This window comes from Megalobrama amblycephala, linkage group LG9, assembly GCF_018812025.1.
Source record: "Megalobrama amblycephala isolate DHTTF-2021 linkage group LG9, ASM1881202v1, whole genome shotgun sequence".
Classification (NCBI taxonomy): Eukaryota; Metazoa; Chordata; class Actinopteri; order Cypriniformes; family Xenocyprididae; genus Megalobrama; species Megalobrama amblycephala.
The window spans coordinates 39706381-39731354 of NC_063052.1; the positions used below are offsets into that span (position 1 = coordinate 39706381).

General features: G+C 37.2%; 2 protein-coding genes and 1 pseudogene across 2 annotated transcripts in view; all 3 read left to right on the forward strand.

Moving 5' to 3' along the window:
• LOC125275880 (patr class I histocompatibility antigen, B-2 alpha chain-like) overlaps positions 1–24974 on the forward strand; it is a 135887-nt gene that overhangs the window by 24279 nt on the left and 86634 nt on the right. The gene's annotated exons all lie outside the window — the stretch shown is intronic.
• On the forward strand, positions 4093–8663 carry LOC125275882 (annotated as a pseudogene).
• On the forward strand, positions 8965–23020 carry LOC125275886 (H-2 class I histocompatibility antigen, K-B alpha chain-like). The gene is made up of 6 exons (XM_048203190.1): positions 8965–9796; positions 13614–13857; positions 13956–14225; positions 16443–16727; positions 19799–19912; positions 22171–23020. Exons 3-6 carry the CDS (start codon positions 14087–14089, stop codon positions 22278–22280), a joined length of 648 nt encoding a protein of 215 aa, XP_048059147.1. The 5' UTR covers positions 8965–9796; positions 13614–13857; positions 13956–14086; the 3' UTR covers positions 22281–23020.

Here is a 24974-nt window from a genome sequence, read left to right on the forward strand (position 1 = left end):
TAATTTCCTACCGGAGTTTGTGAAACAATGGCATGAACAAAACAGTCCCGAAAAGACGAGAAGGTGTTGACTGCTTCCTCAGGCGCTCCCTTTATACGTCACGGTTCGCGCCGTTCGACGTCATAGGCTGTCGCCGGCCAATAGGATTGGAGTTGTGTGATTCTTGGCATTTCGAACACCTGTCACGAGTGACGTTCCCCATAGCGCAGTCTAGCGCAGAGTTGAAGTTCCCTTTCGAAAGGGAATCATTAAGGAAATGTTCTTGATGCAGCAGATGTCATCAGATTGACACTTATGAGTTAAAGTTAAACAGAAAACTATAAAGACAAAATTTTGGTTAATTAAGGCTAATTCACCTTGTCATTATTTTTAATCCGTGTCGTTTCCCTTATGTGTAACACCGAAGATGATTTATAATGATGGATTTTATTGATAAATTGAAGAATACAATTTGTTTTCACTACACAGAAACCATTGAGACACAATCAATCTCTTTGCAATTTCATTATGATTTGACGCTTCTTTCTGCTCCAGGTTGTCCAGATGTTCGTGTCTCTGTGAGGAAAGTTCCTGATGATGACAGTAAGCTGGTTCTGACATGTCTGGCCACTGGTTTCTACCCCAGAGATGTTCAGATGAACATTAGATTGAACAGAATTAATCTTGAGGATCAAACATCTTCTGGAATCAGACCAAATGATGATGAAACCTTTCAGATGAGAATCAGTGTGAAGATCGACTGTAATTATGAAGGATCTTATGACTGTCTGCTCATTCACAGCAGTCTGACTGAACCAGTTTTAACAGGATGTGGTAAATATCACTATAAATTCTTAAGTGAATATGAGCAGAATGATCTTTATCCAGTAATGGCTTCTTGCATCATATTGTAGCAGGAGAACATGATAATACTGAAATAGATTCATGTTTCTGGTCACAAACAAATTCAGTTCAACAGGTGATAATGTTGATGTAATAAACATTCATAGTGTTTTTTGTTTTCTGCTTTTCTGGCTTTATATAGCAGGAGCAGCAGCAGCATTTCTACTTCTAGTTTTTGTTCTCATTTGTTGTGGATCAATTGGGACCACCGGACTTGGAACCGCCGGAATTGAGACCACCGGACTTGGAAGCGCTGAGACCACTAGCAGGCTAAGGAGCACTGGGACCTGGACTTTGAGATTACAAAAAATTCCTGTCTCTCTAAGTCTTCTACATTTCTTTGCTATCAACTTGTGTTCCTCATAGTGTTCCTGTAATTTGACAAATCATAATCAGGTCACGGGTTTGATTCCCAGAAAACGTGTTGATCAAATGTACATCTGTAGTATGAAGTGTAAGACTCTGAAGTGTCTGACAGATGCAAACTGTAAATGTGTCTCTTTTGAACATGTTAAATGTCAATATTGAGAAATAAATGAATAACTGTGAGTGTGTGTTATGTACTGGACATGTTGAAACATGATTATTAGGTATGAAGATCTTCACTGATATCAGACTCTCAGCACATACAGAAACACATCAGAAATTTAGAAAATAAAGCATGTTTACACTCTATTGATTCATTTAGATTTTTTATTAATTTAATGAAACTTTGATATAATTCAGCACACCAAAACATACAAGTTCAGGGATCTGTAAGCAACATTTATAAATGAAAGAAGTGCATTTTTAAATGCATAGCATGTGTAATGATAATGTACACTTGTTTAAAAACTTTCTAAACCACCTCATAATACCACTGATTATTTGTGAAGTGAATGTGATTGTGTTTTTAAAGACAACATATACTCTGAAGCTGAATATATCCGACTTTAAACATAAATCAAGAAGTTAAAATTACGAAAGTAAAACGCATCAGTTGTGTATTTCTCATGAACTGTACTTCATCAGTTAGGCCTCCACCTTCTGACAGAAATAATTTATCACATGATGGAAGCCTAACTGATGAGATCGACTCTAATTGGATGAGACTCGTGAAGGGGCGTGTCCAGATCTGTATACAGTTAGAGTTGAAGTCACATACCGCCGCTTGCTGGAGAGATTCAACATTACAAATACAAACTTCGTCCTGTAGATCTGATATGGTGTTACAGTTTTTCTCAGTCGCTTTGGTGCATTTCTCACATCACTATTTACATTTGCACAACAGTTAATGCAGTTCTCAAAACAATTAGTACAAACTGCAAAACCTAGTTGATAACCTGCAAAAGCGTGTCACTTGCTCAAAATGGAGAGGTCATTCCTCAAAAGCAAGTATTCGTGTCAATGAAAGTGTCAGTGTCATCAAGATGAAAAGTCCTGACACCATTGTTTATGAACAAGATAGTCAAATGGCTTTGTCATGTTTTCATTATGACAGTTTACTCTGTCAATGTTTTCCAATGCAAAAAAGTCAGATCTTGGTGACACTACCTGAAAATGCTCAAGACAGCACTATATACTATTTGCACAGCCATTTGAAAAATACAGTAAAGTTACACATTACTGTATTTAGTGAGGTAACTGAGTACAAGACACTGAATATGTATGTTTCACATTTTTACTGCATATGCTCTTTGCAATTCTAATTTGTTCACAGCATTGTGCAAAAGAAAAAATACACCCTTATTTGCAACAAACATAAACTCCCTTTGGGTAGAGCTGTGCACAACTGTAAACAATATTGCAGTACATATGGCAAATCTTTACTGTAACACTACTGTACACTACAATACACTAAATGTGTGATGCAGTAAAGCTGTACGTCTAAATGTAAAATGTACAGTGACAAGTTCTTGTCCCACTGCAAGCTTCATGTATGACACGATGACAGTAGTGCAGTGCAGATTGTTTAGTGCTGAATTACTGTCCATTTATACACACCTGTTCTCCGACAAAATGTTTGAATAATTGAATTTACAGTGGTTCTCCCAACATTTGGCTGCACCCTTCGACCAGCCTCAGCCATTGTGAGGCCGTGATTGACAACATGATCCACAAATGTAGCCCTGATTTCATCAGGGATCTGCCTATTGACCTCTTCTTCCTCTTCCCCTGTTTTGTCCCCTTCCCCTTCTTCCCCGCACCCTTACCCCTCTTCCATGAGGCTGACCTTCTATTTCTGTGTCACAGTATTGTAGAAATGGTACACACTATGTCCTGCTTGGTTCGTATATGCTTGTAAAATGGGGGTTTATGGGATTCACCTCTGACAGTGATTGTAGAGAAGTGGCTTATCATTGGTTGCAACTAATGCTTCACACACTCCTTCTCAACAGTGAAAGTTGAGATTCACTTGAGAGAAATTGTTCAATTTAGACATTTTCAGGAAAAAAAGATTTAAAAAAAAATGTGTAAAATTTGCTTGACAGATTTTGACAACTAGTTCAACATTTTTGTATGTAATGACTCAAGCAATGAAATGAGGACTATTAGTTTTATATGGAATGACTATTCAGCATTCACAAGTATAGTTAATTTTGACTGACATGACATAAGCAAATGATAATGTTGTAAATAGCAGAGAGTTGTATGAAAGCAATTGATGCATGTCCAAAAGCATTTGCAATTTGTTCGAAGGAATGAGAAACCGCTACTATGATGTGCACAAATGACTAAATGTTGTGGAGGTTGAACTAACTGTTGTGCAAATGTAAATAGTGATGTGAGAAATGCACCAAAGCGACTGAGAAAAACTGTAATTTTTTTCCAGCATCATGTGAAATCTGCTCTTGATCCAGTGAGTGTTTAAACATGTGTTCTACCTCACTGTATGACCAACAAAAGACTCTTCTCACAGCTATAAGAGAAAATATTAACTTGCCGGGTAATTATACTGATTTAATCCCCCACCTGTTACAACACAATAAAATAACAAGCAATAAATCTATTTAATGTTAAGTCTCGTTTTCCACGAGAGTTGGTGGTGTGGGTGGGAAATACCATTATGGAAAAATATTATATTATGATAAATGAAAAAGAGAGAGTTTAAAAAAGATAATAGGCGTACTGTTAACAACGAATTTAAATTATTTTTACGGCTGGACTTTTCCTCAGGAACGAAAACGAAAGTGTAATATCCGCAATCAACCAGTGAGGGGCGGCAATGCGCTCAATATAACCCGGAAGAAACTTTTGCATTAATGTGTGTCTGTTCAAGGCGCTCGTCTGAAATATAATGGACAAAAATGGTTGATTGACCCTATTTTTTAAACATTTTATGTATAGACATAGGAATGTTTTTGCTTATTTTTGTATTGTTTCACTCTTTTCCTAGAGATGCGCAGCAAGGTAAGAACACGGTTTATTAGTTTCAGTAGATGATCGAAACAACAATCTACAAATCGCAGTCATTTACAAACAGTACATAATATAAATAGTATAAAGTATAATAAGTATAATGTAAAATAAAATACAATTTACAGTATACTTTATACTAGAGTTTGTTTTCAGGTTTTAGTTTTATCCACTATTTGTCGATCGTTTATGTTCCTCAGAGAAACACTTCCTGCACTACAAGTTTACAGTCCTGACTAAAGCAGACACATTCCCAGAGTTCAGTGCTGTGGGTGTTTATGATGACAGACAGATCAAACACTTCAATAATGAAGAAAGAGTCTGGATTCTGACTGAAGATGACTGGACTGAACCTCCTGATCCACCTGATTCTAGAGACTGGTTCATTCATCAGATCAGGACTCTGACAAACTGCACAAACTCACAGTGTTCTGGTGAGATTCATGATTTACTCTCATTCATTATCAGACATTATATTCACTGTAAGTTTGTCATGAGTGTTGTTCTGTGATTGTAGAGCTTCATGTTCTTCAGAGAATAATTGGCTGTGAACTGGAGAAACTTCCTGATGGAACAGTGAATCTGACTGTCTTTGATGAATATGGATTTGATGGAGAGGATTTTATATCCTTTAATTCTGACACAATGAAGTGGATTGATAAAAAGCCCAAAGCCAAAGAAACTAAAGTGAAATGGGATCTTCACACAGAACGCAACAAATTCCTCAAGTATTTCCTCAAGAACTGCATGAACTGGATCTCAAAGTTTAACAACACAAAACAGAGTAAGTTCTGATCAGATCACTTTAATATACTGTGTGTGTGTTTGTCTCTATGAGTTGAAAATCATTAACCCATTTGTGCCCAAATTTTTCTGAATGGTTTCATGCATATAGTCCTGTTAATAGTGTCCTATGTGAACATGTTCTGCATTTATTTTCCCCAGGTTTTTGTTTTTTTTTCGTTTGAATGTGCGGCAACTATAGTTGCCGGTGGGCAAATATGTTGTATGCACCTCTCAATGTAAAATTGGAATAGGAGGATAACATTTATGCATGTAACTCAAAATAAGTGCTTTCAACAGATCAACAGATCAATCAAAGTTGAAGAACATTCGATACGAACACAAAAAAGTTGCATCTAGCATATAAATTCTTGAATATGAAATCACAACAAACAACAAATCCATTTGTTTTAAAGTGGTGGAACATAGTGCAGAACAAAGTGCAGCCATTAAGTAGTTCCAACAGAGCATTGTGAATTAAAATGTTAAATTTCATTGTTCATTAGAAAAAATTACATCTATATGTGACCCTGGACCACAAACCCAGTCATAAATCGCACAGGTATATTTGTAGCAATAGCAAACAATATTGTATGGGTCAAAAGTATTGATTTTTTTTCTTTAATGCCAAAAATCATTAGGATATTAAGTAAAGATCATGTTCAATTAAGATATTTTGTAAATTTTCTACCGTAATTATATAAAAAATTCTTTTTGTGAATGGATATACATTGTTAAGGACTTCATTTAGTCAACTTTAAGGCAATTTTCTCAATATTTCGATTTTTTTGTACCTTCAGATTCCAGATTTTCAAATAGTTGTATCTCGGCCAAATGTCCTATCCTAACAGACCATACATCAATGGAAATTTTATATATATTCAGCTTTCAGATGATGTATAAATCTTAATTTAAAAAAAAAAAAAATTGACCTTTATGACTGGTTTTGTAGTCCAGGATCACATATAACAAAAAATAAATAAATAAATAAATTAAAAAATAAATTAATTAACAAATAACAATATATAATATATAACAATATAAAATATTATGAAAGCAAAAAGCACTAAACAAGACCAATAACCTTGATTTATTAACCCATTAAACACGGTATACCCCATTTCCCCATGATATATGTACTTACAAGTCATTTGCCCACCGGCAACTATAGTTGCCGCTTGAACTTTTGACTAAGTATACAAAAAACTATAGATCTCTTGTAAGATTTGTATTGTTTGGATGATTTATAGAGACCCTCATGATTACGTAGATATATATATGTCAACAAAAAATTCTTGATATTAACATGAAAATTACTTTCTTTGGGAGGGTTTGCCTTCAATATGCTTTCTGGAAGTAGGGGTAGGAAGTTGACAGCCTCATGTCACAGGAAGGAAGTGAATACCTTTTTTTTGTTCTTGAAATCCTTTATTTGGATGTTTTCTTGCATGTCATTGAGAAATAAAACATGGAAAACATCTAGAAAAAAACGTACAAAAGGAAAATGACAACCATACACTGCGGCAACTATAGTTGCCGGTGGGCTAAAACGGGTTTTAAGTAAATGTTCTTGATGCAGCAGATAATGTCAGCCATCAGATTGACACTTATGAGTTAAAGTTAAAACTTAAACAGAGATTTAAAAAGACAAAATGCTTCCTTTATGTGGAACACAAAATATAAATTTTAATGATGAATTTTATTGATAAAATGAAGAATATAATTTTTCACTACAGTGAAACCACTGAGACTGAATCAATTTCTGTGCATATATTTATCTGTTAATTTCATTATGATTTTATGCTTTTCTTCTCCAGGTTCTCCAGATGTTCGTGTCTCTGTGAGGAAAGCTCCTGATGATGACAGTAATCTGGTTCTGACGTGTCTGGCCACTGGTTTCTACCCCAGAGATGTTCAGATGAACATTAGATTGTACAGAACTAAACTGAGGCATCAAACATCTTCTGGAATCAGACCAAATGATGATGAAACCTTTCAGATGAGAATCAGTGTGAAGATCGAACAGAGAATCATGAAGGATCTTATGATTGTCTGGTCAATCACAGCAGTCTGACTGAACCAGTTTCAGTAAAATGGGGTAAATAGGCCCTGTCATAAATTCAAGTCTTGAGTGAATATGAGCAGAATGATCTTTGTCCAGTAATGGAGCTTCTGCATCATATTGTAGCAGGAGAACATGATGATGCTAAAATAGATTCATGTTTCTGGTCACAAACAAATACCGTTAAATTTCCTCGATTCAGTTCAACAGGTGATAATGTTGATGTAATAAACATTCATAGTGTTTGTTTTCTGCAGATGGATCATGTTTTGACTGTGAAACAGAACTTTTCTGGCTTTATATAACATCAGCAGCAGCAGCGTTTCTACTTCTAGTTCTGGTTATCATTTGTTGGTGGATCGACAAAAAGAAATTGTCAAATGGTAAGTTCTGAATATGATTAATACTGTTTTAAATCTGTTGTTTTAAAATATTCTTGTCTTAAAGATATTTTTAGAGTGTATGAAGTTGATCTGGATAGTTTGACTGTATTCAGGGCCCAGAGCAGGTTGTTGGTTTATGGGCACCAATATGAAATGAAATGGTTTTCAATTTTGTTCATTCTGAAGTACAGTATTCTTATGTTCAATCTCTGTTCGGCAAGAAATATAGTTTGTTTAAGACTTTCATTTTTGTTCATTCATCCATTTCTAATTGGTGACTATTTAACTAAGAATACTGAATCATGACGGTCACTTTTTATTGTTACTTTATCTTCAAGTAAAATAGGATGCTGTACTATATAAATTAAGTTTGACAGTTTCTTGAATATTTCAAATGATCAAGAACATATAATATGTGTTACATGTAACATGATTCTCTGTTGTTGTTTCAGGAGGGGGAATCAGATACAAAATGATGAAACTACACAGGATGTGGACTCGCCCAAGGGTGATCAGGAACTCCGCAGCTCCCCCGGATTACTACCTGGCATTTTATTTTTGTCTATTTATTGTGTATATAATGCCGTATAATTATATAACATATGTATATGTATTATGTATATATATTATGTACATCAAAAATATGTAAAAAAAAAAAAAAAAAAAAAGTATAAATCATAAAAGGTTGATTTTGGTCTAGCAGATTGGAAAGGCATAACCTATACACTGTAAAAAAAGAAACAGAAAATATATATATATTTTTTTTTTCTGAAAATAACTAAAATAGTCGTTTTAAAAAATTACAAACAATATCTCTAGAGATACCAAGATCCTTTCTTTCAGATCATGTTTTTAATCCTGTCAGGATACTTTGTGTGTGTTTTAATTGTACTTTTTGTTACATTTGCTTCATCATGCTGTGTCATGATTATCTGAGCTACAGGGACACTGTAGGGATGGAGATTTCCTCTGCGTTCCTCATAGTGTTCCTGTACTTTGGCTAATCATGATCAGGTTGCGGGTTTGAATTCCATCCAGGGAAAATGTATTAATCAAATGTGACTCTGAAATGTCTGACAGATGGGTACTGTAAATGTGTCTCTTTGAACAACATGTGTTAAATGTCAATATTGAGAAATATATGAGTCTTGACAAACTGTGAGTGTGTGTTCATGTAGTGCACATGGTGAAAAATGATGATTAGGTATGAAGATCTTCATTAATTTTCTCAGCTCATACAGAAACACATGTTAGAAAATAACTTCACTCTAAAAAATGTTGGGTTAAATATGGACAAACCCAGGGATTGGGTTGTTTTCACCCAGCCATTTTTTTCAGCCAATTTTGGATTTATTTTTTTAGCCAGCAAAATATTAATATTAGTAAAAGGCATGTTTTTGCTCACCCCCACATAGGGACAAATTTGTGGGGTATTTTAGGCTGAAACTTGACCAGACCAGAGACTTAAATTACATCTTGTGAAAGAGGGCATAATAGGTGCCCTTTAACTCAACCTGCTGGGTTTGTCCATATTTTACCCAGCTTGGGTTGTTTTTAACCCAGCATTTTTTAGAGTGAAAACTCACTAAAATGACATGTCAACAATCTATGTGGTTTGACTGCTGCTATGAATCAGCTTGAATGCAATGCAAGTCTATTTGACTTGGACAAAAAGTGTGATAGATATAACATGTGCATCAATGCGCAATGTAAGAAATGTCTTAGTGTGTGTTCATGTATTGGACACTGTGCAACATGATGTTTAGGTTTGAAGATCTTCACCAATAGCAGACACTTCTCTCAGCTCATATGATAGCATGTCAAATAGCTTATTCTTTCAACAAGAATGAGAAGTTTTACAGTTTTTTGCTAGGAATTAATAAAATTATTAATTAAAAATAATTAAGGTTTGAAAGTTTTTTTTATGCATCTTTTACTAATCATGCACTAAATCTGTGCAGAGCTCAGAAAATAATAGCCAGTGATTCATGCATGTCTGTTTCTGATGCAGTTTTAAATGAAGACGGACATGTTTGCGATTTCATCAAGCAAGTCTTTCCACCATGTTTTCACATTTCCTGCTGTCGTATACAGGATGCATGCGTCTTCTGTAGCTACAGACAGAAGTGACACGTGTACGAAGTACGGTAACCCATACTGAATTTGTCTTCTGCATTTAACCCATCCAAGTTAGTGCACACAAATTAGGAGCAGAGAGTGAATACACAGACAAGAATGATTTTGTTTGTTTTTTTATTGTTTTGCCCTTTTCTAAGCGATGCACAGCGAGGTAAGAACAAATAATTTTTCATTTATACAGCACTTCCTTCTGATCTGCAGATAACAGTTACATAAAAAAAATACACTAAACAAGTTTGTTTTCAGGTTACATTTAAGATGTGTTTTATAGTAAACAATTTTGCATGCATGTCTTTTGTTGTTTTGTAATTCTACTTTGTTCAGCACTTTGGTCAGCTTTGCTGTCTTTGTTCTGTAAATAAATTTTACTTAGTTGCTTACATATTGTGTATCATGTTTTCATTGTTGATGAAACCATATAACCATATATATATGGTTTTAAGATGGCGCCAGTGTGTGTGGCTGGCCGTCTGCAGCTCGCAAGGTTGATTGTGTTTGTCCTGTAGGTGTTTCTCAATGTCAAGGATACTTCCTTGTCAGGACTGGTCCTTCCAAGTCACTTCCTTCAGAGGCTAGGCGAGGCTCCTCTTTAGCATTCGGAGAACACGTAATTGGAACAGACTAGCAAGTGCACATCATTGCGTCATTACGTCAGTGAAAAGGTAAAATAAATGCCGGTGACGGCAACCAAGCTAACAATTGTTAAATGACGGTCCGGTTCAGTTAGCCATCAGTAACGTAATTTGTATTTGTATAATTTATAATATCAATACGGTAGTAATTTGTACTGGCATTTAAACGTTAAACTTTATTTATCTGACATATTTACTACAGTTATAACAAATGTTTGGTAACGTAAATATACTTACATTTGAAAGCATATTGCCCGCTAATGTCCGACATTTTTTTATTTTTTAATTTTTTGAACAAGATTGCAAAGCTGCGCGCATAGGATTGTGGGTGATTTTAGAGCGCGAAGAGCGCGAAGGCTACACATATGCATCCTTTCCTGTATATGGGATATTTTTCAAATGAAGGACTCAGTCCTTGTTTGAAATTCCAAGGATCCTCGACATTGGAACAGTCCTTCGACGGATGTTGATGACGTAGCATCCTTGAAATTCTGGCTTCCGAGGATCCTTCCTTGACATTGAGAAACGCCTTGTGTGTCTCTTCTTCTTCTTTCTTCTTCTTTTCAAGTTTAATGGCAGTTGGCAAACCAAACTAAAATGGTGCATTCCCGCCACCTACTGGATTGGAGTGTGGATAACATTATGGTAGTAGTGACCTAAATCCTGTTAATGTGTATCTTTTAAGAAATTAAATACTTCTTCATATATTTTAAATTGCATTGGGCCATTACCTAATAACGCTTTAATAGGAAATCCTTCCATTTCCATTTCTCTTAATGCTTGAAATAATTTATATCTTTCTCTAGCATAAGCCTCACATTTTAATAATACATGTTCTACTGTTTCCATACTTTCTGAACTACATTTGTCATAATACCCAGTCTGGTGTTTCCCAATCCTGACCATACTTTGATTTAGTAAGCAATGGCTAATGCGCATTCTTGAAATTAAAACATCCTTCCTCCTATTTCCAATGTTTCTTCTTTCTAAACCAACTGTTCCTTGAATGTTATATAAATGTCGACTCTTATTTCCACTGTCCCACTCCTTCTGCCATTTTTTCCTAATTTCCTTTGCTATTATACTTTTTATCTCAGTCTTACTCAATGCAATTTTAATATCAACTTCTGGAAATTTTATGGCCTGTTTGGCTAAACTACATATGAATATGGGTGGGGATGAATTACTCTCTTCCTTTATTTTGACATGCACTCATATTTTAGACCAGATTGCTCCTTTTCAGACCAGATGTTTTAAAAGGAAATCCGAATCTTGGCTTAATGAGTCGACGCGTGCTTTACGCCGTCTAGGTAGACAGGCAGAGCGGAAATGGAAGCGAGATAAACTTCAAGTGTCATTTGAAACTTTTAAAGGGCTGTTATTTGACTATCAGAAATTAGTTAAAGCCGAAAGTACTTTTCTGATTTTATCCAGAAAAATCATGATAATCCAAGAGTCTTATTTAATACGCTAAATACAGTAATAAATCCACCTGCATCAGCTGGGCTTGAAGTCTCTGCACAATTATGCGATAAGTTCCGAAAGTTTTTTTTATAGATAAAGTTGCTGATATTAGATTGTCCATTCAGTTGTTAGATTATGCTCAACCAGCCCTTATGTCTTCATGCTCAACTGTTTTTCATCAGTTTGAGCCAGTTTCTTTGTCTGACTTGGCAGGGACTGTCAAACATATGAAACCCTCTACTTGTCCCCAAGACTCTATCCCGGCATGGTTCCTGAAACAAGTTTTCAAAGCAGTGGGTCCCAGTATTTTAAATTTAATAAATAATTGTTTGATGACAGGAGTGGTGCCAGCTAACTTTAAACGTGCCATAGTGCAGCCAGTATTAAAGAGAATTGGCTTGGACTCTACAGACTTAGGCAATTTTAGACCTATTTCAAAATTGCCTTTTCTTTCTAAGGTCTTGGAGAAAATAGTTTTTATTCAACTACAATCATTTTTAGAAAAAAAATCAGTTTTTGAAGTCTTTCAGTCAGGTTCTAGGGCAAAACACAGTACGGAATCATCCCTTCTGAGGGTTCAGAATGATATATTATTAAACGCTGATACTGGAGCCTCATCTATTTTAATGTTATTGGACCTGAGCGCAGCATTCGATATGGTTGATCACAATATTATGGTAGCTCTTAAATGGTTTAAGTCATATTTAGCTGACAGGAGCTTTGCTGTGAAGTTGGGTGAATGTATGTCAACTTCAGCTCCACTAAAGTGCGGAGTCCCACAAGGGTCCATTCTTGCCCCCCTTTTGTTTTCTCTGTACTTGTTCCCTTTGGGAGCTATATTTAGGAAGCACGGTGTCTCGTTTCATTTGTATGCCGACGACACACAGATTTATCTGCCACTTAAAAAAGACAGTGGATCTAATATCTCCCCTCTTTTGAATTGTTTAACTGACATCAGGGGCTGGATGCCGTTAAATTTATTTAAATTTAATGAAAACAAAACTGAGATTATGTTCTTTGGCTCAGGTGGAAAACAGGGTACCACAAATTCTATTCTTGGACCGTTTGCTAAATATAGTAAACCAGTGGTGGAGTATTAGTTGGCCCAGAATTTAAATTTGATAAACAAATTAACTCTGTGGTCAAATCTTGTTTTTTCAACTTGAGACTTGTTGCGAAGATGAAGCCTTTTCTTTCTTTTAGAGATTTAGAAATAGTTGTTCATGCTCTTGTGTTCTCACGTTTAGACTATTGTAATTCTCTCTACATAGGAGTTAGCCAGAAGGACCTGTCGCACCTACAAATGGTTCAAAATTCGGCGGCGAGATTGTTAACAGGCACCCGAAAGCATGACCATATCACTCCTATTTTATTTTCCCTTAAATGGTTGCCGGTCCATTTTCGAATTGAATATAAACTTTTATTGTTTGTTTTTAAATCTCTGAATGGGCTGGGACCAAAGTACCTGGAGACCGTAGTGAACTGTTATTCTTCTGTCAGGCCTCTGAGATCTTCTGACCAGCTTCTTTTAGCGGTTCCCAGATCTAAACTAAAACTAAGAGGAGATTGGGCTTTCTCAGTAGCTGCTCCAAAGTTATGGAACTCACTGCCCCTTTCTATTAGATCTGCTCAGACAATTTCTTGTTTTAAATCTTTGCTGAAAGCTCATCTACTTAATATGGCTTTTAAATCTTCTGGTGATTGATCCCTAGATGTGTATATGTTTTATGTGTTGTATGTTTTATATAAATTGTGCCTTGTATTTTTCCTATCTTAATGTACAGCACTTTGGACAACTTCAGTTGTATTGAAATGTGCTTTATAAATAATAAATACAATACAATACAATACAATGTTTTATATCTTTTTCAGAGAAACACTTTCTCCACTACAAGTTTACAGCTCTTTCCAAAGCAGATTCATTCCCAGAGTTCAGTGCTGTGATTGTTGCTGATGACATACAGATCGCTCACTACAGTAATGAAGAAGTCTGGACAAGAGAGAATCTGACTTGTGTATGACTGGATCACGATACCTGAGGAACCACCTGATGCTAGAGACTGGTTCATAGACCAGCTGAAGACTCTGTCAGACTGCAAAAACTCAAAGTGTTCTGGTGAGATTTATTCTTATCAAGTACCAGACAAGTTATGAAACTGCATATATTCGTCTAGCCTATATAAGTTTGTCATGAGTGTTGTTCTGTGATTGTAGATCTTCATTTTCTTCAGAGAATAATTGGCTGTGAACTGCAAAAACGTCCTGATGGAACAGTCAAGAGTCTGACAGCCTATGATGAATATGGATTTGATGGAGAGGATTTTATATCCTTTAATTCTGACACTATGAAGTGGATTGATAAAAACCCCAAAGCCAAAGAAACTAAAGAGAAATGGGATCATCAAACAGAACGCAACAAATTCATCAAGCTTTTCCTTAAGACCTGCATGCACTGGATCTCTATGTTTCATATTACAAAAACTAGTATGTTTAATCAGATTACGTTAATTAGCTCCTGTCTCTCTACTCTCTCACACTCTCTATCTCTGTCTGTGTGTGTGTGTGTCCTAGTAAACCAGTGGTTCTCAAACTTTTTTCCCAGTGGGCCGCACAATGGTCCAAGTGCAAGTCTCACGGTCCGCATATAATTTACATATGACGTCACCAATGCAAACCAATCAGATTTAATGTTATCGTATTAGCAAATACTATTATTATACCTAGATGTTGCACACAATACATAACAAATAAAAACTAACTTACTGACATTAGCTTTACAATAATTATCAGTAATGCTCAATGAACACACAAACTGTATAAATCACTTTAAGTTGCTATTTAATTCTGTATGACTTTATGACTCTCTTCAACAGCATCGCAATAGTCACCAAACAATCACATAAATGCCTTAATAAGCAAATGTTACTCAGCTCTTTTTACAAACAACACTGAGCGCACTGTAGGCTAATTACAATGACGATATCAAGCATTCTGTCATGTCGCAATCCCTCGCGCAGCATTGGATCCGCGACCGCGCGGCCGAGTTGGGCTCATTCCAGCCGCGGGTGCGCTGATGCGGTTATTTTTACTGATTTAAAATACATCAAACAAACACATCGAATTCACAGTTCAGTCTTTTGAAATTGTAGGTTTTGCTTGTCAAGTAGCCTAGTTTACTACAGAGCAAACAGGAAGGCCGTCCATCTCGCTCAACTGATTCTTCCATTCTTCTTACCTTCGATGCTGATGCTGCGACTCTTCTTGCATGTGCTCCTTCATTGTATGTTCCTCATTTTGTTTTTCTCCTCTAATAACAAATTTGACCATTTTTGACCAGGCTTAAATTTACAAAATGAATGGCTACTGTTTGAATTCTTCCTAAGCGTGCACTTGTGTTTGTTTCATTAGCCTACATTGCCTATGTCTGAAAATAATAAATGCTCACCAAAATTATTTTATATGACAAATAAAGCATTATAGCTCATTTATATTTATTTAATTCACTTTAATTTAAATTTTAAAACAAAAATCAATTGTATGCTATATATATTTTTTTTAATTCGTGACGGGCTGCAGGTTGAGAACCACTGCTCCACACACCCATTCAAACGCTTGCTGCAGTGAAGTGTCGAGTCGCGCGACTCGCGCCCAATTACACTCACTGGATGTCATGGCAACTGAATCATCGAGGAAAACTTTAAATACCTCGCCTTCGCTTTAATTTCGGACCATCTCCAAAAAGACATAAAACACTAAACAAATGATTATGACATGCGTTTATCAAAGTAGGAAATCCAGACTTTTAATCCCTTAACACAATTACTGCTGTTGAAATACGAAATTGAGGCGGGTCCGGATTGAATTCCCTCCGGGTCCGGATCCGGACCGGAGTCCGGACTTTGAGAAGTGCTGTAGTAAACCCTTCATTATGAGGACCAAATGTCCCCACAATGATGGCAATAAGAGTCATGTTTGACCTGTTGGGGACATTTTTGGTCCCCATGAGGAAAACAGCTTATAAATCATACTAAATTATGTTTTTTTTTTAAAACTGTAAAAATGCAGACAGTTTTCTGTGATGGGTAGGTGTAGGAGTAGAGGTGTAGGGGATATAATATACAGTTTGTACAGTATAAAAACCATTATGCCTTTGGAGAATCCCCATTAAACATGAAAAACTAAAATGTGTGTGTTTGAAAAAATAACTCCAGGAGGTGGTTTATAATTGTTTCCCGATACAGAATCAATTTATCATCGGTGACAAATAAATACTAATTAGATGAAAATTTCTCTACACTTGAAAATTTTTCTCTACACTTTTAGATATAAATGTGTGTTTGCATCAGGAAATCTGATGTGTCATGTTTATTAATGCAGATCCAGTGTGGCGTTTAACAGAGTTCAGTAAGATTTTGTCTCTGTGCATATCAGAACTGCAGAAATTTGATTTTCATATTGGATTATCAGATTGCATCACCTGACCAAATTATTAGATCTACCAACTAGTTAGCAGATATCATTACTGATATCATCAAGACAAAACTAAAAATTCAATTCATCTCATTGTCTTTCAAAACCCATATGACTTTCTTTCTTCTGTGGAACAAAACCTTAATTTCTTCCCAGCACAGAAACCACAGAGAGAGAACAAAAACCTTTGCAAATGTTTATTTGTTAATTGTGATATTATTTTCTCCTCAGTTCCAACAAATGTTCGCGCTTTTGTGCCAAAAGTTTCTGCTGTTGAAAGTAATCTGGTTCTGACGTGTCTGGCCACTGGTTTCTACTCCAGAGATGTTCAGATGTACATTAGATTGAACAGAAACATCCTTGAGGACCAAACATCTTCTGGAATCAGATCAAATGGTGATGAAACCTTTCAGATGAGAATCAGTGTGAAGATCAACGGAAACCATCAAGGATCTTATGACTGTCTGTTCATTCAGAACAGTCTGACTCTATCACGACAAGTTTTAACTCTGTCGGGTAAATATCAACATAACATAACATCAACATATTGTGATTTGAATATCCATTATGCACAAATACTGCTTCTACAATTAAATACAAATCTCTATTGTATGGTAATGTAAAGTATTTTCAGATGTTCATATTATGTTTCTGGAATTCAGCTTATGAAGTTAGCATGCATTAAAAAGTTCAAATATTGTCACAAACACTTTAATACAAGATATGCATAAAAACATCTTGGTTACATATGTAACCCTCATTCCCTGAAAGAGGGAACAGAGACATCACATCGGAACTGAGCTGACAAATTGGAATCTTGCCTGAGAGCCATATCATGTGGCCATTACACATATGTACTGGCCAAATAAGGCAGTGTAACATATGGATATCTCTGATGTGGCTCCAGCCAAGTGAGGAGGGAGACAACACCGGCAGGGATGGCAGAGTGGACTATGCCAAGGTAAAGACATGGGCTCACCGTAGGGAACCATACTGTGGATGAATACACATATGGGATCGCAATAGGGATCACACGTCGACATCTAGCCTAGCACAGGGTTGAACTATGGTGTGCTTACAAGTGTCAGGCCTGGTGTCTGACGCTCCCCCACGTCTGACCGCCGAAGGTGGTGGAGGATCTCAACATACAGCCTTTCCCTTCTGTTGGCCTCCGTAACAGACAAGAAGCTGATCTGAGGTCCTGAAGCTCTGCATTCGTTCCACATACAGGTGCAGAGTGCGGGCGGGACAGAGCAAAGCTAGGGCTGGGTCTGCCATCTCCAGGGGCAGCGCTTGCAGGTTCACCACTTTCTGAAGCGCTGTTAGCAAAAGTGTGGGGCAAAAGCAAGGAGGATTTATCCTTCTTGAACCCCTCAGGAAGCTAACGATCAGGTCATGCTTCCTCAAAGACTTACTATCAACTGAATTGTGATGTGCGGCAATTGCGGCAATATACACTTTTAGGGTGGAGGTAGACAGCCTTTGCTCCAACCCATCATGGAAAGCACAACTCTGACCGGACATTTCCGGGGGTCTTCCCGGTGAGAAGGTCACCACTCAACAAATGCTGAGACACATAGAGGGGCTCTAGCGGAAGTGATGGTGTCTACCACCACTTGGGGTAGAACACATAAGTCCTCTGCGTCCAGTCCAGAGACCAGATGTGGAGATTCCAGAGGTCTGGACGTGGGTGCCATAGGGTGCCCCTTTCTGAGAAAGCAGGGCCTTCCTCAGAGGAATGCCCCAGGGAGGGGCTGCCATATGGAGCATGAGTTCTGGGAACCAGGTCCAGTTGGGTCAATATGGGGCAACTAGCAGGATCTACTCTTCATCCTCCCTGACCTTGCACAGTGTTTGCGCGAGAAGGCTCACTGGGGGAAACGCATATTTGTGAAGATGAACTGAATCACATAGCCGAGTCTGATGGTGAGGTTGAGTCAGTGTGACAGGCTGGGGAGCGCAAGCCAAGCCTTTTGGTCTGAGTGTGCGATGCACAGAGATGTGACCCGGACGGCACAGCGACCCGAGGTGGAGTCTGAGTGTGCAGGGCAACACTTACCTGGTTCCACGGTTGGGCAGAGAGTGTGCAAGACAGCTTATTTCTTACAGCCTTGACACATGGACTGGTGCCCACTGGCAAAAGAAGAGTGGGCTGAGGGCAGAGTCCTACACGGGTCCTGTTTGATAAGCCCGCACCCGCAGTTATTAACAGCACACCCAACCCGATATCCGACAGAAACAGTAATTTTAGCCCGTACCCGACCCAACCCGTTTGACATAAAAACGTGACCCGACCCGTACCCGAAAATCTCCTACATCAGGTAGACAATAATATTTTCTCATGTAGCTTAACACAAGCATTAAAACTGACATTAGGCATTATATGTCACTGCATCTAATTAAACATTGCATTAAACAACACAAGTAAAATAATAGAAATAAGAATGTTTTAGTAGGGCTATTTAACTGTAAGCTTAAAGATAGTAAATATTTCAGCAGATTCACTCGGCATTTAAACGCGGTTGTCTCTTCTGAAACTCAGCAGTGTTTACCTGGCCGCTGGTCCTCTTTGTAGCAGCGCGAAAAATATTCTAAAACTTTTATTCAAAATGTAACTAGCCTATATTAAATACATAAAGAGAGCAAAGCGCGCTCCCTTTAATAATCACTATAGCTTTCAATCAGATGCAGCATGATTGGCAACAATGCTCAGAGCTGCAAATCCTGCTGTAATTAGAACCCTTTAACAGTCTTCAGACAGCGCGTGAACACCAATATGCACAGGACCATTTAAAAGCAGCTGCCAAATGCACTGAATTGAGTTGGAATAGTCTTGGCTATTAGACCCGCAGTCTACCCGTGCCGAGCGTCCGTACTGCGGGTACGCATGGAGAACTCTGGCTGAGGGTGGCAAGGCACAGTGTCGCACACCGCTAACCGTGCCCTCTTGGGACCCAGAGGAAGAGGAAACTGCTCTTTTATTGAAATTTTGGGTACCACTGGACGAGTGGCCAATAGCAGAACAGAACAAAAACTGAATACAAGATTCTCCACCCAGCCTGCCTCTGAGGGTGGGAGTGGTGCGATCACCATCTCACAAAGAGCTGTTTCCTCCATCTCTGGGTGGCCAGTCTCAGGGCTGCTTGCCTTTGCCTTTACCGGCCACTTTGGTAGGTGCCTGGATGGGCTGGGCGGACTACTTTCCTAGGTGGAGGCTGCTGCTTGGGCTGAGCAAGCACGAAGGTGGACACAGGAGGGCGCCCTCGGCAACAAATAGTTAGAGGTCCAACAAACAAAACCAATCCTGTTCAACTTCTCAGTCACATCATTAAAAATAAACTTCAGCCTTGCATTTCTGATAGTTTAAACTTTTGGAAGAATATTCTGGTATTTGAGAAGGACAGAAAACTGGGCAGTTAGCTTTGAGGTGTGAAACTTGCAGCATGTTTTTATTATAGAGTAACCTCTAAATATCAAGCACATTTTGATTCATGAACCCTTTAAATAATGTAGTATAATTGCCACAAACAATTAAGGTTAAAATCTGTTCAAAGTTTAAAAGCATTTATTTTATTTTCATTCTGCAGACGGAAGATGTTTTAACTGTGAAATGGATCCTTCATGGTCTGTTAAAGCAGCAATAACAGCAGTTCTAGCTCCAGTTCTCACAATTGTGATTTTGTGCTGCATCTTCTCAGATCGTGAGTATATTCGACATAATCATTTTTGCTTTAAATCTCTTGTTTAAATCTCTTTTTTAAAGATATTTTAAGCATGTATGATTAGTTTGACAGTATATGTGATGGTCGAAATATGAGAACATGGTGAAATAATGGTGAGATTTCTGATTATTTTTAGGACCCAAGGTGAAGGCCTTATTGTTTTCTTTAGGATATTTTTTTTCGACTATTGGGCATTTTTGGGGCCCTTAACATGCTCAAAAAAATCTTTAAACTTTGCACACACATCAGAATCGTTGGCCATCAGGGCCGGACAGAAGCTGGTATCCGGGCGTGGGAGGGTGGCTTAACAGCGCCCCCTTGAACGGTGTCTAAAAACTTGGTCCATATATCAAACAAGCTTGCACGTTTTTGTATGAAACTCGGTACGCACATAGACCTCATTGGGCCTAACAATTTTCATGCTCTAAGTTATACACCAGCTCAACAGGAAGTCAGCTATTATGGGTTGGAAAAAGCATGCTCTGGAATTTAATATACTCCTCCTAGGCGATTAATCTGATCACCACCAAACTCAGTCAGCATGAAGTCAAGACACTGCTGATGCTAAATTTTCAGCGGGTTTTTGATATCTTGAACGGTTTGTCCGTGGCGAGGCAACGAATTTATGGTGAGAAAAGGGAAACAGGAAATGTGTTATAACGTCTGCATAAATTGATTGCTTTTTATGAAACTTCACATGTGTGTTTGTTATAGGATGCTGATCACATGGATGTGACTATTCTGAGTTAAAGTTATAGTGCCACCAATTGGCAGCAGGAAGTGTGTCACTTTCAAAATGCTTTGAGATCACCCTCTTATTTTTATCCGATTTTTTTCACACTTCATCAGTGTAATGTCAATACACAGCAGATATAGACCTCTCAAAAGAATTGTGATATCTCAAACACTGTTGCCATGGCAACGCATCAAACTTTAATTTTCTTTTTAGATATTTTTGAGACGCTTAGCATGCTTCAAATTGCATGAAACTCGATACAAACGTCAGAGATGTTAACCAGTAGACATGGGCAAAACCGTAGAAACAGTCAGGGAGGAGGGCCTCTATAGCGCCATCTTTTGACAAAAGTGGGGGGTTAGTTTAAACTACAGTTACCAAACTCGTTACACATATTGTTCTCATTAGGCTGGACAACTTTATAATTTACAGTCATTAGCTCCGACCAACAGGAAGTCAGATATTTTACAGACGTAGACTCTCTCTCTCTCTCTCTCTCTTTCCAAACCCCCTACCCCCTCCCTCCTCCTCTCTCCCTCACTCCTTCAGTCTCTGTGTGTGTGTGTGTGTGTGTGTTGGGGGGGGGGTTATAGAGGAAAGTGTGTTTTCTAGACATGGGCGTTAGAGAAGGTCATGTGCTGTGTTTGCAAATATAATGTATTATGCACATGTCTTTAAATTAATTATTTATTGATATAATTCAAATTTATTAAAAACCCTATTTAAGTTCATTTCACATGATTTTATAAAAGTGGCTGTTTACAATAAACTTGTGAGCAGAAAAATCTAGACATGTACCTTACTATTACCTGAGACTGATATTAAAATCGTCTTTGCAGGTTCTGTAATTTAGCTCTATTAATTAATTTTATAATTTTATTTTTACATTGTATACCACACAAATTGAAATTAAATGAAAGCATGCTTTTGGTCAAAAAACACATCAAGAGAAGTGTTAGGATTATACAACACCAGCAATCACAAACATTCACATTAGATTGGATTAGATTTCTAAAAGCACTGTTGAATTTGCGCAAATAACAGTATGTAATTTGCTCATGAATTTTTATAGAGGTTGTCTGAGAAAAATACGGACATGGCAGATTAGGATGATATTCTTCACTCATTTGAAATTGACTTATGACATTCTATGACATGAAATTCATCTACATTTAAACAACCTCATGGATGTGGCTGTTGTGGTTTGTGATCATAGGAGCATCAGCTGCTGCAGCAAATGTGGTGTGAATTTGATGTAGACCTTTTATGTTTAACTGTTTTAAATGCCCATTGCCCGCCGTGCACAGTTGCCGGTGCAACCGGGCTTTGGCCCATCATCACTGCTTGCAGCTATATTCATTATTTGAAATTCATTTTGTGAGTATCCATAATGTTTATCAAGCAAATGTAAAATGTGGCATCATTGCAGCTTGGCATAAAAATGTGATATTTATGTACTCAAGATGAAGTTTTTAATACTGTATATTCTGCTGTATCATAGGTCTGAAAAGTGTTACAACCATCAGTTACAACCCCCCCAATACAATACAACCATACCAACATTCAACCCCCCCAAAGTTGAAACCAAATCTACCCCCTTGGATGGAGTGATTGAACTATTCAAAGGATGAAGCTGATAGAAGGTCTTCTTATTAGAAACTCTTGAAATGCATAACAGCAGATTCACAGTAAAAGATCAATGTCACAGTGTTACACTCTTCAGGGACTCAATGTAAGATCATATGTTTATATATATATATATATAGGCTCTCTTCTCTGGTTACAGTTAATATAATCTGCCGGTCTCATTATTGTGATTGCTTATTAACTTTCAGAAGTCACAGTCTATCTGTTTAAGGTCCTTCCTTTCAAATGACATTTTGTCTGGAGACTCATTTTTTGTCTGTGTAAAACATGTCTTGGGTTTTGGGCAGTTAATTTGTCTGTGTGTGTGTGTGTGTGTGTGTGTGTGTGTGTGTGTGTGTGTTTAAAAAGTATTCATTGTAACATCTATTTTATTATGCTGTGTCATGATTAGCTGATCAAATGGCAGTGTGCCTGATTAAATCCAGCTGATGAGTGTTTGTTAAAAAATGGATATGAAATAACTATAGACAAAAAACAACACACTGCCACTGTTGCTTGCTTTGGGAGAAATAGTGGCAGTGTGCCGATTTTTGTTTATTTTTTAAGTGCTTTATCTGATCGAGCACCTGCCTAAAGTTTTTTTTTTTTTTGGATGTGCACACATTCTCTTTATTCATTCAGGTATAACTCTTAGGACACCAAAATCCCTGAAAAGTTGAAAAAAAATGATAAAATAAAACTTTTTTCATTTTGCAAACCATGTATAACCATTGAGTACATTCGTTTAAAAACAAAAGTCATAAAAACATTGATTATGTGTGTTAAGTGAATGTTATTTTTAAAAAAAAAATGGTGTAAGTTTAAGGCATTTTTTTTTATTAAAAGGTAAGTATGATGAACCAAAACATTTAAAGAGAAGTAATTTCTTAAAAATTAAGTGTTATATAGCCCACTGAATCATTCTCAGACTTAAAGCAGACAACAATGGAAGCATTTGGGAGAGAACTGTCAGGAGACTTATTTCTTAGCACAAAAGAGGACAGTGCTACAAGAGGATTACCAAATCATTGTTTTAAGTGTGAAAATATAGGAAAAGTAACACAGAAATTCAAAATCAATAGACCTGTGACAAGGCCCCTGAAACAATCAGGCCTTCATTTTTAAGCTTTCATGAAGTGATGAGTGATTTTTTTGCTAGACAAAGACCAGGAGAAATAGCCTACCAAGTTAGTGTTTCAGAGCCAGCAAAAGCTATGAAAATTCAGGTTGATTGGGACACTTTTTTGCTATTGAAACGACTGGGAAAAAGTGTCCCAATCAACCTGAATTATATATATATACTGTATGTGTGTAACCTACAGGTTTTCTTTTCTTACTGGCTAAATGTTTTGTGCCCAATATTTAATTAGATTGCTTTAAAATATATGAATACATTTCTCTCTGGTTTTGTTTGGCAGTTGTAGTACCTTTATGGTTATTAGAAGAGCAGAAATTAAAATAAATATGCACAGACTAAATTTTAATTGGTAAGATTAATCTAAACTAATGTAAAAGTAACTGGCCCAAAGTATATTGATTTACCCCATTACAATAGTCCATTTACAGTTACTATCATAAAAATACACTTACTTGTAGGTTTAAAATCGTACATAAGGCACATTTAGGGCCCTATTTTAACAATCTAAATGCAAAGTGTAAAGCGCACGGCGCAGGTGCACTCAGGGCGTGTCCAAATCCACTTTTGCTATTTTAACGACGGAAAAACGGTCCGTGCGCCGGGGCGCATTTTTGAAATGGGTTGTCCTTATTCTCTTAATGAGTAATGGGCGTAACGTTCAATAAACCAATCAGAGTGTCATCTCCCATTCCCTTTAAGAGCGAGATGCGCTCGCGCCATGGCAGATTGCTATTTACATGGCGGAATTTGTTACATTATAAAATATAATAGGTAACATTATAAAATACACTGACTTATTAAACACACCGATTCAACTGAGGGGTTCAACGAGTGATGTTTTGCTGAAATTACCTGTTAAGTGGCCAGTCAATCTTTCAGTTGGATGCAGGCTTTCAAATAGCTCCGCGCGATGAGTCAGTTAATATATATGTGTGTGTATTGGCACGATTGTTCAATTAATTAGCCAATTTCGTTCATCATTATAAGTAGTAATAGGCTGAATTGAAAATAGGTAGCCTAATTCTAATACACGCAATGACTATTCATCATTACATTTTATTTATGTAGCCTACACAATAATATTCTTTTACACTGTAATCCTTTTGTTTTTAATATTTGGCATGTTTGTGTGATGCGCATCTCTGTGTGTAATAAACAAAGTCAACGCGCACTGTGGACGCGCCCAGAGGTGCAGTTTCTACCAACGCGCTCTAACAAAAAAATACTGCGCCATTGACTTTAGACTTTAGACCAGGTTTGAGTTGGTCTATGGCGCAGTCTATTTTCAGCTCCTTAAAATAGCAATGCGCCTGAACACACCTCTTTTTTAGATCAGCACGCCCATGGGCGCACTAACTGGCGCAAATGCATTTACTAATTTAAGGACGTGGCGCTGAACGCAAACTAGCAAACACACTTGCGCTGCGACTTGCGTCGCATTGCGCCGGGTGTATTATAGGGCCCTTAATGTCCAACATCAAATATTTTAGCGAAATGTATATTTTAGAATTATTGATCTTGTATTGTGTTCCGTCGGTTTA

Excerpts from the sequence above, each read along its gene's own strand:
- LOC125275886 (XM_048203190.1), top strand. The coding sequence starts at position 14,087 with ATGAAGTGGATTGATAAAAACCCCAAAGCCAAAGAAACTAAAGAGAAA. Across the intron at positions 14,226-16,442 it reads GTTTCATATTACAAAAACTA|TTCCAACAAATGTTCGCGCT; the intron begins GTATGTTTAATC and ends TTTTCTCCTCAG. Across the intron at positions 19,913-22,170 it reads GTGCTGCATCTTCTCAGATC|GTCTGAAAAGTGTTACAACC; the intron begins GTGAGTATATTC and ends GCTGTATCATAG.